This window comes from Hippoglossus hippoglossus, chromosome 18, assembly GCF_009819705.1.
Source record: "Hippoglossus hippoglossus isolate fHipHip1 chromosome 18, fHipHip1.pri, whole genome shotgun sequence".
Lineage (NCBI taxonomy): Eukaryota > Metazoa > Chordata > Actinopteri > Pleuronectiformes > Pleuronectidae > Hippoglossus > Hippoglossus hippoglossus.
The window spans coordinates 2062642-2079495 of NC_047168.1; the positions used below are offsets into that span (position 1 = coordinate 2062642).

General features: G+C 39.2%; 2 protein-coding genes across 3 annotated transcripts in view; one reads left to right on the top strand and one right to left on the bottom strand.

The window, feature by feature from the left end:
* The first annotated feature begins 102 nt into the window (after positions 1 to 102).
* On the top strand, positions 103 to 5711 carry LOC117779197 (leucine-rich repeat-containing protein 72). Of its 2 annotated transcripts, none has more exons than XM_034615196.1 (5): positions 103 to 287; positions 1629 to 1806; positions 3230 to 3412; positions 4111 to 4188; positions 5329 to 5711. In XM_034615196.1, exons 2-5 carry the CDS (start codon positions 1643 to 1645, stop codon positions 5519 to 5521), a joined length of 618 nt encoding a protein of 205 aa, XP_034471087.1. In that variant the 5' UTR covers positions 103 to 287; positions 1629 to 1642; the 3' UTR covers positions 5522 to 5711. The 2 variants fall into 2 exon arrangements, with proteins under 2 accessions (XP_034471087.1, XP_034471086.1); XM_034615195.1 differs by having other exon boundaries at positions 1570 to 1806; positions 5329 to 5585.
* A 2325-nt stretch (positions 5712 to 8036) lies between these two features.
* Positions 8037 to 16854, bottom strand: part of LOC117779186 (macrophage mannose receptor 1-like) — a 63698-nt gene continuing 54880 nt past the window's right edge. Inside the window, exon 4 of the mRNA XM_034615180.1 lies at positions 8037 to 8219. Coding sequence (XP_034471071.1) covers positions 8104 to 8219 — 116 coding nt within the window. The 3' untranslated portion in view covers positions 8037 to 8103. The remainder of the gene's footprint in view (positions 8220 to 16854) is intronic.

The following is a 16854-nucleotide window of genomic DNA, read 5'->3' on the forward strand; positions in this document are numbered from 1 at the left end:
ACTTTTGTCTGGTAGAGTAAAACTACATTCCATGTTGATATTTCTTCATTGGTTTCAAAGCCCCACTTGGACGCTGCTGCTGTTGTTTTCCCCTTTCTTTTGAGAATTCAACGCCATCAGTGTTATTTAGATCTTTGCCTGTGGGTCCTGCAAACCACAAGGTTAGGCAGAAATGTGATTATCCCCATCATGTGATCTACAGCGTGGGTATGAAAGGAGGCCTTTTATGTGAGCAGTTCTCAGAGGTTTGGATGCACTCGAGACACCGTTCTCAGCTCCTCGGCTCGGTGAGTTAGACTAAAACTCAGATATACATGTGTATATGTTAAAAGATAAATGTCAACTTGTTGTTGTTATTGATCACCAGGCTGCTTTAAATTATTAAAAAAAAAGTTATTTCTAAAACGTACAGTACAATAGCAGCTTTTAAAAAATCAGATAGTCGGGCTGATAGTCTTGTGTCAGTCGCATTTCAACTCATCTGACTCAGAGAAATGTGATCTGTACACCAGCTAAAGTGCTTGTGTTCATGTACAAGGTGTTGGAAGGAGTATTTTTGAACTTTGGGAAAGAGCTTTCCTCTTTTCCTATTCTTTGTGCTGAGCGTGGCTCATCCCTTTAAGACGTTTGTATTTGTAGCCCAGGGTTTCTGCAGGTTTCAATAAGTTGCATTTATCAAGAGTCCCAGAATTGCTTACACTTCTAAGTAGCCTAGTCGAGAATCAGCCTGCACACAATGTTATCTCTCAAACTACAGACAGAGACGGTATCCAAAGTCTTTTCCACAGACAAACTGGTTGTGTCAGTTATCAGTTTCATGCTGGTCTTGTTTGTAGTTTTATTACAACGCGTCAATATCTGTATCACTGAGAAAGAACTGCAACATACAGAGACATTACAAATTATACATGCCACCGAAACCTTTCTCTTAAAATATAGCTAACTTAGGTTCGATGGAAGTAGCATTAAATAAAGTTAATATAATCAAGAACTACCTGAACATACTGTATTCAAGACTGAGTACACCAGATGCTGTGCAGAGCTGTATTCATATTCAGTTATTATTATCATTATTACTACTAATAATAATAATCATAATTTTAGGTAATAATAATTTCAGTCCAACCCTTAAAGCAATGAAGAGGCTCATTTCCCCTGCTATAAATCACAACACTCAAAATCTTTTTAAAGTTTTTTTCTAATATCTGAATATATTAACAGTTTGTAGTTATTGTGTATCAATACATCTTGGATAGTTTTTGAGGAAGGACTATTGGACTTTTTCCTCGCATCAACCTGTAAGATTGTACTTATTAGGGTTACAAAAATGTTAGTGACAGCTGTTTTATTTTGCAGGGCTATTGTGTAGTACTGTATTCGACTGAAGTGCTGGTCATAATGCTGTGCAGGCATATGTTGCATGTAGTATACAGTGTTTTGTTTATAGTCTAGAAGTCTATAGATGAACATTTCTTTACGAGCTGATAGGGTAATCGTAAAATAAATGAAAAGCCCATTGCTTCTAGACTCATCAAGACTCTCCCCTGTGTTTGTTGTTGTGAATTCAAGGTTTTGATCATGGCATAATCATCTGACTTCTCTCCTAATCTTCATCACTACGGGTGCAGAGGGACTGTAGAGAATGGATCATCATACTTCAGGCCATCACAGTCAGTCCAGCCATGCCTCCAGCTTCCACTGGCTGTCATTTGCGTACCAGGGCCTGACAGAAATCCCTTATGAAACTATACTCACACAGACAGACACTCTGGAGGTGCTGGACCTGAGCTACAATCTGCTGGATGAGTATCCTTTTCTTAGTAATCAGAAGCTAAAGGACTAAAAGTCTTCAACTGCTGTTGTAGCCTGCAAAGCTTAGGTTGTTAAAAAGAGAGGCACAAATGAAAGCTGCACTTGTCAATATTCTTAGATTACAACTGACAGAAGAACTATATGTAATGTCAAAGAGGATTATCACCAATGCTGCTGTTCTCTTCAGGTCCACAGATTGTTTTGATCCACAAACATCCAGCTTTCTGTCTCCTGAGAAACATGTTTAAATTCAATTACATTTTATTGTATTGTGCCAAATTATAACATACATTACCAAAAAGCACTTTACATAGTAAGGTCGAGACATTTGAAATTATAGAGTATAGAGTGTAGAGGAAAAACTCGTAATCGTTTACTGAAAACTGACCCAATGTGAGCGGCCGTCTGCCTCGGCCGGTTTTGGGTGAGCGAAGAAAAATGATGAAGAGAGGAGAGGGGTGGTAAAGAGGGGAGAGAAGAGAGGGAGTGGAGAGGGGGAAGAGAGGAGGAGATAGAGACCAGGAACAGTTGTGTAAGCATCATATAATAATCATAATAATAATAATAATAATATTGATGATAATAATGATAATGATGAAAATTATTATAATGATAATAATGAAAAAAATCATAATGATAAGGATGATGATAATAATAATGATGAATATGATAACGATAATGATTATGATGATGATGATAATAAAAATATGTGAATATGTATTATCATATCTAAACTCTTTCAGACTGGTTGTAATAATGAAAATATGAAATGTGCTGTTTATAGATTATAGATGTTATTAATGACACCAGCACCAGTTAATACCTTATATCTGTCTCTCTAGCTGTTAAATGCTCCACCAGCTGCTCTTTAACTGTCTGCGCGCACTTTGCTGCAGAGCACGTGTGGGTTTAACATTTGAAAACAGCTGCTGCAGCTGGATATGAGGATAATGAGAAGCATGAGAGTGAGGCAAAAACAAGTTGTTGGTGGAGCTGAAACGCACTCTACTCCTTCAAGCTGAGGGGAACTGCAGAGTTTGATGGAAATCTTCTGCATGTTTGTCGCCACGAATCACACCTTTTATATTTTACATCATCGCGTGAGCCGTCGCTTATGTAAAAAGATTGATTTGTGCAGCTTTAAGATCCTTAAAACACTGTTGCTTGTCTGTGGCCTCATTTACCAGATTAACTTAGAAGCAGGTCAAAGTGAACCATTTCATCAGGGAATAATTTGCAGAGTATGAATTTCCCACACATAAATCAACCTTCCTTTTTATTTACGGTACAAAATCCAGCAGGTGGATATTCCATCGATCACACAGTTAAACATACATTTTGAAGCATATTTCCTCAGAGAGAGACGAGCCTGAGCAGCTGGAGTCGCAGCGTGTTCTCCTTCATTCAGTCTTTATTGGAACCCGGTTCTGCTCGGTCAGCTGGAGAAGCTCAGCACTCTGATTCTGGACTGCAACAAGTACACATCTCACGTAAAGTTCCCCTACATGCCCAGCGTGACCACAGTGTGCATCAACAAGAACAAAATCAACAATCTGCCCGTGTTCGTGGAAGAAATACGACGCAAGTTCCCCAACATCAAGTGAGCCTCAGATTGTATGTTGTATTTCTGCAGGGGATCTGTTGTAGCTTCACCACTTATGCTTTTCTGCTCCTGCAGACCTCGACAAAAGAACTTTTTCATTGTTGCATTTACTAGAAGGACATTTGTCTTTCAAACAACTGAAAAAGGAAAACAAAAGTGTACTGTCCAGCAATAAGATTTAAAAACTAGCCAGACAATCAAGAGAAAACACAAAAACACAACAGTCTAATGAGCACAAAAATAAATCTGGTCCTAATACACAATATGCTCAGGTGATTGGAATCAAATCTCTATATCGAGCTATTAAGAAATAGAGCCTGTTCTTCATCACAGGTCCTCTAACGTAGCTAAACTCGACAAAAACCATGATTTAACATTGTCTGGTAGAAGTCCCAACAGACACAACACAGTGCACTCAAAGCATGTGCACCCTGTCCCTTTGTTGGTTTGTTGGTTTGTTAAATGGATTTCCACAAAACTTGGTGGAAGGATGCAATACGGGTCTGGCCTGTGTGAGAAAGGCCTTCAGAGGAAAAAAGCGTACAAACTCCTCCTCATGTGGGAATCATTGTAGGGTGTAGAAATGTTTTAGCCTCCGAGTAAGAGAGACTGACAGATGGTAACATGCACAGTGAAAGTGATAACCCTCCCTTTTCTCTTCATATAACTTCTTCTCTGTTCCTTTGAAAAAACAGGATCCTCAGTATGATGAACAACGAGGCAGCACCAAGCTACTTCAATGGAGGAAGCCTGACCCAGTACAAAGACTACAGGTGAGCACTGTCAGCTTGTTTCCAGTCTCTAATCATGAAAGTCTCCTATTGTGGCCTCCACTGTTTTACTATTAAATACAAAAATATTGTAAATAAAGGATATATCATTTCACAACCAGAATCGGCCAGTGGGAAACAGCATTTAGGTCTTCATGTTGGAAATTAAAAAGTAAATAAAATAACTAGGAATATGGACAAATCAGAAAGTATAGGATAATGGTCTTCCATTCTCCGTACAACTATACAGTCCAAAACACAAATAGTGATACTTTTTGTAGGTGTTTTAGGCCCAGACGACACTTTGGCTCATCTCTAACAGCTGACTGCTAATGTATTTCAGTCAATGTGTTCAGCCTCTTTCTCTCCACATTCAGGCAACCAAAGCCTGCTTAAATGTGATTGGTCAAACTAGAAACACAAACCAGAAGGCTTCAGTCCCGAAAATCTTCACCTAAATAAAGGATTTATTATTTCACCTCCAGACTCAGGCAGTTTGAAGGTTATGAGACAGCCCTTAGTTCTACATGTTGGAAATGAAAACGTAAAAAAGTACACAAGGAAAAAGATGAGCGATATGGGGGGTGTGGTGGCCCCAGGGTCCAAGGGGACTGACCCAACCATTTCCACTTAAGTCCTTTAACTAGTTCTGTATTTTAACACACTTTAGTTTGCATTGTTCTAGTTCATTATTATTATTCACAAGCCATTGTAATAATCTGGTCTACAGAGCCAACTAATGGTAATGAAAACAACCACACTAGCAGTAAAAATGAACATGTTATTTTTGTGTTTAAGCTCTTTCATGAATTCAGTTTGTGTTGACTCTCACCTGCCTCTTCCAATTCTATCAATGGACTAGTTCCATTATTGAAATATTAAAAAAAATAACGTAAACATTGTAAAAAAATTTAGTGGTGTAAACAGTCAGATATTTGCTGATATATGAAGTGGAGTCAAATTGAAAGTTCCCAGAAAATAAATCTACTGAATTAAAGTTCAAATTCATGAAAAATGTAGTACTTTAATGTAGTAAATGTATTTCATTACATCCCACAACTGCATCTATATACATGAGGTCAACCTGCATACAATGTCCTGTGAATGGTGTTTCTCATTTGTCTTCATTTTGTTCCTCTTCAGACAGTACGTCATCAGTCAGATCCCAGGTCTGGAGATTCTGGACGACACAGAGGTCCTGGAGAAGGAGAGAGCCCAGGCTCGGAAAACCTACAGGCTGCAGCAGAGCAGCCACGGCAGCAGGAAGAGGAAGGAGGACTCCTCCAGGAAACACACACACATGCAGAAAAAGTCTAATACGATCATAAGACAATAACACAGACTTGTAGGTTTATGATCCCTTCACTAAGAGTCACAGCTTGAGAGTAACACTGACAACCCTATCATACACTGTACACTGTGAGCTCTGTAGCTGCTTGTAGTCACAGCCACACAATGTTTACACTCTATATTCAGATGTAAAAGCCATGTTTAATAAAGTTATCAAATTAAAAATTGAAATATTCCACTGTCGTGTGTGTGTGTGTGTGTGTGTGTTGTACATGCAGTGTGCGTGTACATTCCTGTTTTGGGAATGTTGGGGTAAATGGATACATACTGCATACATTGCAACTGCAGTCTATGGTCTTACCCCTAGGGGTCAGCAGAGTCAAATAGAAAGCTGCTAGAGACTGTCTCCTAAAGCATTGAGCTTAATCAGTGTCAATTTATGGGATGAATGTGAGTCTAATTCTTTAGACATTATTCAGAAACATTTAAAAACCTGTGGTTATTTGTTGCCCCTTTGCAAACCTGTGAGTGAGAAAACAAAGGATTTGTTGGTAAGTGTAAATAACAGTTTTAATGATGAGGGTCAGACTCTTCTACAGGATGTATTGTTGGAGATAAAAAGTCTAATACTGGACCAGATGCTAAGTTTAGACTTGTTTTCCAACACTTTGCTATTACTGGAGTCTCAATAGTTGGTCAAAAGAATTCACTGGAGATGGTCAGAGTTCAATGCAGTAGAGTTTATTTTTCTTTACAACATGTAAACCCGAGCTGGCTCCGGAACCCAACTGAAGACTGAGCTTCAGACCCTCTGCTTATATGCTCATCCTCGTCTCTGCTGTTGCCCATTCAACCAATCAGGAGGTGAATCTCTCCACCTCCTTATTGGTTAAAACGTCTGATTCGTCCCGAACCGATTGGTGTCATACTTTCCCAAGTTGACTTTGTCTCCCCCTACAGTTACGTCAGGGGTCGATTCTAATGGTGTATTAAAGTTGTGGTTGTTGGTCTAACTTTGACACCATTATAAATCTTGGAGTTTCGGAGGCCTCTGTTTCAGGCCTTACTCGATTTAGAAGGTCCTGTCTCCAGACTCCATTAGATTCGGGCGATGTCTATCTGCATTTTTTTTAAATGATTACATTTCCACACACTTAATATAGGTTCAAAAAACAATCATTCCAGTAAGGGCGCATACATGATTACATTTCTTTATGCTGGATATATGGTGCTGTCTGGTGAAACCGTACAGTTGCAACCAGAAATCTGTTTTACATGGGCTTGACCTGTGCTGTGGGTCTTTGTCATTCCCTTAGTATAAGACATAATCAGCTGTAACATTATTAACCTGCCTAGCAACTAATTACATTTTCCTTCCGATGGAGACTCTCCCTGTGTCTGGTGTTAATTAGACATTCTTCCCGGGCTGCATACAGTTCCTGATGCTCTTCATACACAGACGCACAGTTTAAGCATATAAGCACACAAAGGCTAGTTTTTCTACAACAGCATTCATTGGTATGGTTTAACTGCGTACAGTGATAGAGGTGTGTATACGTGCACACATGAAACATTAGCGCATGCAATAAAAGTTGAATTCAATTATTAAAGCTCAGTCTTTTTTTTCTTGTCAGAACCTTTTTCCTCCTTGTGGAAAACTTTCCCATCAGCCTTTTCTCTCCACTTCAAGGTGACGCCACTCTGTCCTTTCTCCTTCAATCTTTCCTGGAGCTGAAAAACAGAAATGGCAGCTATTTGAAATACTTTGAACAGATTCCTTTGCTCTCTAAGACAAAGAGTTATGTGTTTTTAGTCAATTCAATTCTATTTATATTGCATATATATATCATAATATAAATCATCTCAAGGCACTTTACATAGAAGGTCAAGACGTGTGTATAGAGAAACCCAACAGTTCCCACAACGAGCAGCACTTTGGAGACTGTGGAGAAAGAACTCCCTCATTAACTGGAAGAAACCTCTAGAACCAGACTCAATGTGGGCTAGAAGGAGAGGGGGGTGTAAAAGAGGGAAGAGAAGAGAGAGATTGGAGGAGTGGGGGATAGAGAGAGACCAGGAACAGTTGTGCACCATCAGACAAACAATAAGAGTGATAATTATTAATATAAAGATGTTATTAATGACAGCAATAATAATTCATATAATAATATAATAATAATAATAAGTAAAAGGAGAAGATTTAGAATTAGAATTGTTGTTTGTCTGAATCCTGCAGCTCTGGACACATAAACAGCATCACGTCCCAAAGTAACATTTTCTTTTGAGGCATTTTTGGTCTTTATTGGAAAGATGATATTTACATGGACACTGCTCTTTCGTGGCAGGAGCTGTAACTGCTCAGCTACCAAGATATTTGTCTGCTGGAATGTTTGGATTTTGTGATCGTCACGTAGCAAAAACTGCATAAGCAATACCTGGAAGAATTATCAGTCTAATAATAATTAAAGGAGTCAACATGATTATAACTCTTCTTTCCTTTGGTGTGGCTGCTTTGCATTGTAGAACATCTGTGACAGTTTTTTTACATTCACTCGTCTCCTTCATGGTTATTTGATGATGTCAAACTCTGTAATACATCTGTCCAGGGTCTATGAATGAGTTCATGTTTCAGGGTGGATTTTGGAGACTTGCCTCTTTCAGAATCTGTTCTTTCACAGCAGGGTCATTCAGGTCCACAGAGGAGTCCTGTAGCTTCACCCTCACCTTCACCAACGTCTTCACTGCTGCTTAGACAAAGAACGAGGAGAGAAACAAAACACATGTTTAATGTGGTGTATAGTTTAGTGAAACCTACAGTTATTCCTGTGGTGATAGAACTACTCAGATCTTTGGTTTAAAGGGGACATAGCATGCCCATTTTACCACAAGTTGATATGGTTCCTTGGGGTCTTAATGAAATGTCTGTAACATACTTTGGTCAAAATACCACAAGGATAATTTAAAACAGCATCCTTTTTACCCTGTATAAAACAGCCCTCCACAGAGTGACCTGTTTTGAGTGCCTGTTCCTTTAAATGCTAATGAGCCAGCTCCCCCCTCCCCCTCTCCCCCCATGATTTTAAACGATATAAATTACATATTTTATATGATATAAATTATCAAATATGCATCCCATACTTTGTATTCCCCTTCCGTTGTCCTGGAGTTTAAATTTTCCCAATCACATAATTAAATGTCCCCCTCTGCCCATCCACTACAAGCACACAAGCAGATAGACAGAGAGAGAAAGAGAGGTGGGGGGGGCTATGAAGACCATCATTTACCCCCGAACCCCGACATTCAACGGGTACAACAACAAGCGGAGAAAGCAGAATCGCGGGCTGACCTTATATATACAGTCTATGGGGCTGACCAGCGCGGAGAAATGCACGTCCCGTGTGAACAGCCAGGCGGCTGCGTGCTTGAGAACGGCGCTGCGCTGCCTCGCAGCAACTGAGCAACTGCTGCAGCCTCCCTGCCACATGTGAGTGAATCGCGGGCTGACCAGCTTCTTAGAGGAACCATAACAAAACGCGTGAGTGTTTTTTTCCCAGAGTTTTGGGGTTTGCATGTTTTTTTGTGAAACCACACTTCGGCCTACATGTGCCGTCAAAGCCTGAAGTAGCATGTCCCTCCAGGACTCAGTGTCCCGGGGGCCATCACAAGCCTGAAGCCGCATGTTCCCCCCTAGGCTAAGCAAGACTGTTTATTCGATTCTGTGTGATGTTTATAAGTTTGATTTGTGGTGTTGTGATATTGTGGTTACAAGTTGTTGAGAAAGTTAATGTTAGTTATGCTCTTCAGTCCTTCCTTGCATGCATCTAGCAACTTTCTCTAATTTGGCACACACACAGGCACACGCATAACTCTTCACCTACTTAGCTCGGACCCTCGCTACATGTCGTAAGGATTCCAATAGGGGGGAAGGGTGTTATCTTCAAAGTGGCCAGCCGCCATTTTGGAAGTACATAGACACACACATGCATACTCACATACCTATCTTTGTTTGGTAAGTACACCATTAGTAATTTGTGTTTTTATACTTTATTATATTCATAATGAATGTTTTTCTTTCACAAATGTTTTTTCATTAATGTTGCATAAGTGAATTTTGCCAACCTCTACACTGTCAAGAACTCCATATCCTTCAACTTAGCTAACTATCTATATGGTAATTTTGGTTATAGTTATTAATTTAATTGTTAATCAGAGTTCCAAATTTGTAGTTAGTACTTTTATGAGATTTATTCAATAAATTGGCTATCTTTTCCCTTCCTTTGAAGGGTAGTGCTCCGAGGTAAATTTAATCAATTAAAGTTATTATTTAATATTAATAATAGAATATTAATATTTAATATTTTATTTTGATAACCAAATTTATTGAATGCCGAAAGGCACACCATTTCATGGTATCACGTTTAATGCATTATGGCACAACACCTACAAGACAGTTTGATCAGGCCTGTAGGAAAACTCACAAATACAAAATAAGCAACACTAAAATACAAAAAAGATTCTCACATGTGATGCTGTAGCAGACAAATGGTTTTCTTTCTTCACAGGACAATAACCTCCAGTTTCCTCCCTTCTGCAAATCTGCAACACCACATACGACTTTCATCGAGCCAAGTGGGTTGTTACCCCAATACCAGGAGCTGAATGAGTAGTTACTCCCGTCGGACCAGTAAATCTGAGGATCTCTGTACAAACCGATCGATGCCCAATCGAGAGGTATTATCAAGTTCCGTATCTTCTTGTTGTCAGCGTCGTTCCTCACAGTGACCAGATCTGTGAAGTGTTCTCTGCAGTGCCTCTGAGCCTCAGTCCAATTCTTTGATGTATTCACCAGCACAAAGTCAGAATCCTCTAATGTTCCTGCAGTTAAGTTTGAGAACAAAAGAGGGATTGTTGAGATCACACAATGGTTTTCAAAATCATATCTTATACATTATGTTGTGAAGTAAAGATCAATATAAAGCACATCATTACCATTGTAGCAGACAAATTGACTCTTCCTATGGCAGTCAATATCATACCATGTTCCAGACTTTAACTGGACCACACAGAGCTCATTGGCTTCTACATTGGATGGGTCATTATGATGCCACCTCCTATATTCAGCTCCAGTCCCTGTGAACCCATCTGACCACTTCCAGTCAATATGACTGTACAGGCCAATCCAAACCTTAGAGCTGTGACCAGCGGCGGAAACTGTGTCTTTAAGTTTCTTCATTTCTTCAGTGTTTTCAATAGTGGCCAGGTCTGTGTACGTCTCTCTGCAGTAGCTCTGAGCTTCAGTCCAAGTCATTTCATCAGGCACAAAGTGGTACTGATGGAGGAGGCATGTGGAGAAGGTGAGGCACCCTGAGGATGAAACCAGTTATTGTTGTTATGTATGAGGACTCAAATTAATCTCTATATTCAGATTTCCTGTTAGACATCATACAAACAGAGAAATTCACTGACCTGAGAGACACAAGACACCAATGAAGATCCCTTCCATCCTGATGCTGCTCTGTGGACTGTCTGTGCCAGTGTTCACCACTAACACCAAACTGAACTAGTTCTAGTGTAGATTTAGGGAAATGTAACACCAGCTCCTCCTCTTCTACTGAAAATAGTCAGTGTTCTGTTGAACTCTTTATGCAAAAAGGCAAATATGCAAACAACAACATTTTTCTCGTTTATCTCTGGTGTCATCTCACTATGCAGATAGTTCTGATCGTATCTGACCATGACTGGTCTCTGCCTCCACCCCTGTGCAGGTGGTGAGTGAATGAATGTCTGTTTGTCTTGCTCACACCGTGGATCCAATGATACCTCTGTGACAGGGATGTTTGAAATGTTTATCTATTAATGTTGTGATCCCCTCTAATTCCATCCAATATGTAGATCAGATGAAAATAAGGATGAAAAGAGAAGAAAAATAAATTACTATTATTAATAATAATAATATTATTATTATTATACTGCTATCATCTATTAATTATTTTCATTGTAACAACCAGTCTGAGAATAGTTCCTGGTCTCTCTCTCTCTCTCTCTCTCTCTCTCTCTCTCTCTCTCTCTCTCTCTCTCTCTCTCTCTCTCTCTCTCTCTTTGTTTTTGTATATTTGTCTTTTTGGATTTGTACTCTATATTTTAATCTTCCCCTTCCTTGTGTGTCCCTCGCCTCAGTTTAGTCTGTGTCAGGTCGTCTCTTCACTTTGGTTCTGTTCAGTCCAGCTCCTGTGTCTCTGTTTTGAGTTTCAGCTCTTGGATCACCTGAGTTCTCTAACCAGCCTTCTGAGTGTGAGCAATTTAATTTGTTGATTAAGTATTTTTCCCTGCACTTCTTGTTTTGTTCTGTTTCTTTCGCAGCATTTGTGTCCAGTTATATAACAAACGTGACATTAACGAGGCAAAAAAGGCTTTTTGTGAAGTCGATGATCTTGAACTACTTTCAGTTATAATCAAATCATCCTTGAAGTGAATATTTGTGTTGGATGTAAAAAATTCCCTGAAGGTGTTTGTGATATATCACATTCACAAGAACATGAGGTCACCGTGACCTTGACATTTTACCTTTAATCACCAACATCGTTTCAGTTCATCTCTGAGTCCAAATTAAGCTTCGTACAGAATTTGACATGTGTTCATAAAAATGGGGCAGACAAACAACCTGGAAACCTCCACCTAGGATTTTCTGCATCAAAGGAACAATACACATTAAACATTAGACCAACATGTCTTTCAGTGTGGTCACTTCTGGCTGAATATGTCTGTCAGGTCATGGTCAAGACCTGTCAGACTGTCCAGAAGAGAAAAGTAATGAGTTCAATATTAAGGACAAACTAGCTTGGGGGTTGTTCTCCAGAGGCTGGTGTAGTTTTCATAAATCAGGGGCCACAATTTACACAGAGGGGCCAATGATATATCAAACATCCATGTCCAATTCCTGATTCACTAAGATGTACATTTAAAGATTCAGTGTGTAGAATTTGGTGAGATGTGGTGGTGCAGTTGCATATTGCAGCTGAGTTCCCCTCACAGCTCGCTCCCCTTCCAGACCCGCTCCTGATGTAAATTTTAAGTATTTAAATATAAGGGGCTCATTTAAGGGGGAAAGAAGTCCACAATTTTTTGAATTGAGATGAAACACACTCGTTAAAACATCAGTAGGATTATTTCATATTCATTTTCTGCCAATCGATCCCTTTCACCAAAATCTTACACACTGAACCTTTAATTCATTCCATGTTTACTTTTAGCTCCATAGCTTTGAACACAACCCATTAAATATATTTAGAAATGTTTTTCTCGTTCAAGCAAATTGTGTTCTTCCAAAAAACCTGGAAAATAAAAAGTTATTAGTTCATTTAGACAACTGACAGGACATTACCTCAGGAAACATGCAGCTGAACTGGGTGAGTTGTGTGATGCAACAATATGATCGATATTTAAATTCCCATATATTAGTCTTCACTATACCTGACATTCATGGTCTCAATAGCTGCTTCTTTCTGATATCTCTGTCACAGCTACTATAATGGGGGAAGGTTCCTGATGCTCACAGAGGAATCAGGGCTCCTCCTTGGTTTTCACATCATGGACCATAGAAAGAATTCATAAAATGTTTCTGTGGGTCCAGGAATTTTTTCACTTTCTTTAAGATTGCGAGATGAGAGTGTTTGATAACATTTTTGATGATTTCTCAGGAAATAATTTATGTATCTTGACTGAAAAAGAAATCAAGCATGATTGGTGCAACTTGGTTGCGCGTTTTGTTATGGTTCCTCTAAGTCAGAAATGTCATGCTTGAGTGACTCGATTGAGCTTCCTGGGTTTTGTGTCGTAACAAGGAACTGGAAGTCTCCCTACATGGCCTGGGCCCCCCCCCCCCCCCCCTCTTTCTCTCTCTGTCTATCTGCTTGTGTGCTTGTAGTGGATGGGCAGAGGGGGACATTTAATTATGTGATTGGGAAAATTAAAACTCCAGGACAACAGAAGGGGAATACAAAGTATGGGATGCATATTTGATAATTTATATCATATAAAATATGTAATTTATATCGTTTAAAATCATGGGGGGAGAGGGGGGAGGGGGGAGCTGGCTCATTAGCATTTAAAGGAACAGGCACTCAAAACAGGTCACTCTGTGGAGGGCTGTTTTATACAGGGTAAAAAGGGTGCTGTTTTATATGATCCTTGTGGTATTTTGACCAAAGTATGTTACAGACATTTCATTAAGACCCCAAGGAACCATATCAACTTGTGGTAAAATGGGCATGCTATGTCCCCTTTAATAAAATCCCTGCAATATAATTTCTTCTCAATGGTCCAACTAATTTCTCTCACATAAAGCTAATATAACATTATTACATTAACTAGTTGATTAGTTAAGTTGATTTACATAACACCCACTTATCTTTTTTAAAGGCAGCTAAAGTAAAATATCTACATAGATGATGTTAAATTGATTTTAGTTAGTCCAACACAAAATTATATAATTGGAAATTAATAAGGCAATATTGCTTTTTATCTGATTCCCCGTTTAGCATGAGACAAACTTCGTTTGAGTTTTTTTTTATTTTAATGAAACTGGCATAGTAAAAACCAACCAACAAAAGTTGCATCATGGGAAATGTAGGTTGTTTGTTTTACAACAAATATCAAGAAACAAACTGATCAGGAAATAAAAGCAACACAATCCTGACAGTAATCCTGAATTAAACATCAATACAAATACGTATATTTTTATTCTTATAACATAGTAACTTTTACTTGAATACACTTTTTTTTTATGCTAAACCTTTTGAAGTGCACTGGAAACAAATGGTAATCTTAACAGCTCTGTAGCAGAGTGACTTGCAGCATTAAGAGGCCAAGAAAACTACAGTGTTCTCCTAATATTCAACATGACATCCATACAGCCATAAAGAAGACAATTTACAGAGTAATGTCTCCCCTTGGGTCCATGCATCTAGCAATATTGATCACAATTGTTCAGAAATAGCCATTCACCAGTTTGACTCTCATGCCCAGCTCTGTAGCTGGTGAAAAATAAATGCCTAGCAATCCCCCAGTCCCCAAAACAACAAGGCAATAAACTTGTTGGTCTGTAAATGAATTTACAGACCAACAGAATCCTGTTTTATCTCATCATAACTCATTAAAGCAGTAATTTAAATGTAGCTTCTAATCTGTAACAGAGTGACTGGCAGCATTAAGAGGTCATTCACAACCAAAGAAAACTACAGTAAAATCGTGTTTATGTCCATTTGGCCTGAGTTGAGAGTCATGAAGGTGACAAGGCAGCAGTACAAAAGTGGTGTAGAGCAGAGACAAAGTCACATAGATGGAAAGGGGAAGTTACGTGGACAAAATTTCCATATGTGAACATACTTCTCCCAGCTCATGGAAATCCAGTCATTAAAATATCATACCCAGGAAAAACATCACTGAGGTCGCAGAACTTTGTCGGCTGTGTTTCCCGCTCATGCAAACAACTTTATTTTCAGCTGCTGTATCTTTGCATAGAGCTTGTGCCAATTCAAATTCATTTCTAAATAAACTGGAAAGTGTACTTGAGGTTGTCTGGAAAGCTCAGATCAAGGGCATTAATGAGCCCAAACAGCATGATGAACCCCATTATCACCCTTCCTAAGTTGTCCATGACTTTGATGCCTTCAATCACGATTCCCACGTCCTCTGGCTCCACATCTCCATCTCTTCAGATAGTGTATATCCCCATGATTGCGAGTGCAATGTCCCTCTCTGCACCCTCAGTGGCGGAGGCCTAAACAACCCAAATACAAAACACTTTTTAAGTACAATGCTGAACAACACAATAGAAAATTACAAACAAAAATATAAAGTAGAATTCTTACATGAACTGCAGTTTCATAGAAGAAAGTTCATCAGTTGTCGGGTCAAAATCTATGGAAGCCCATTTCAATGTGATGAAGAAAATAAAAATCCTGTATCTCATCATTATGACTTAGTATCGTACCTAGTATGTACCCTATTGTTTACATAAGAAGAGCATCAACATTTTAGCAAGTTGTGTCCCATCTCCTCTCTCATCTCCTCCTGGAGCGAGGCGGAGTGCACACTCACATACACATACATACACACACACTCACATGAGTCCCCAGGGGTAAATAAGTTTTCGTTTTTTTTGGTGCTGCCTTCAGGTGCTGTCAGAAAACCAACACACTAACCAAGCCAAAGTCACTGTGTGAAAAGGTGCCCACCCCAAATTTCTAATTACGGACAAATCTGAGCAGTCTAGATCCGGGCCTTTCCTCTACTCGACAGTCATCTTAGAGTTACCTAGAACTCCACGTGGTGGGCAGCTCTCTCTCTCGCTCTCTCTCGCTCTCTCTCTCTCTCTCATTTATTTTGCGTTCATGAATGTGATGAGTCAAACAAATATTTTGTGTTACATCTGTAAAATATTTATGTACACTATTTAAATGGATATATATTAATAAAGCAAACGATATTTAAATGTGTCACCTCTAAGAAGGGCTTGAATCATTTTTTGGAGTGTATAGAAATAAAATTCAATAAATATTAATATATTAGAGGAACAAACATCATATAAAACAAACACAACCCTTCTGACAGATTGTCTCCTTGTGTATTTGCAGTTCATACTCAAACACGCAAACAAAAGCTTGTGTAAAAACCCTGGTCATCAGGGCATGGAAGCTCTCGGATGGAGAAAGGGCTCGAGCCTGCAGCCTGCTGGGCCTCCAACGTGCTACTGTAACATCTGTAAGAGACGCTCCTTCCCCACGAGGCTTCAGGGAAGGTAAGAGAGGGAGGGGTTAACTGTTCTACATATAAACTGTGCTTTTAGGAGAGTACATTCATAAAGACGTGTGTCTTCCGTTTCATTATAAAGTTCTAGTTTCATGGGTTTGACTGTTGATGTCAGAGACAATTATATAAAATATTTACATGGAAGCAGAGGCCAAGGGAGGACTGTCTGTGACCTACATTTCCCATAATGCAACTTTAAAGCATTTTTCTTTGCACCTGATAATTTCCACTTCCTTTTAAACTCTACTCCCTCAGTTTATAATTCAGGGTTTCAGTTATAAATGTGTGGTTTTCAAACTCAAGCCAAAGTAACCGGTTTACAGATCTTCTCACACCCACACAATGAAAACTGTTTTCACTGATGACTTTATATGAGTGTTAACGGTGAAGACAAGAGTCTTGACTACCCCCTGGTGGCTGACTGGAGTACAGGCCGTACACACTGCCCCCTCAATGTTAGTGGAATTACATGGAAGAAGCTAAAATGACTTGATTGACATAAATAAACTTGAAGTGGAGATGCGTCGTCCATGTTTATATACAGTTCATGGATTTATACAGACTGAGTAA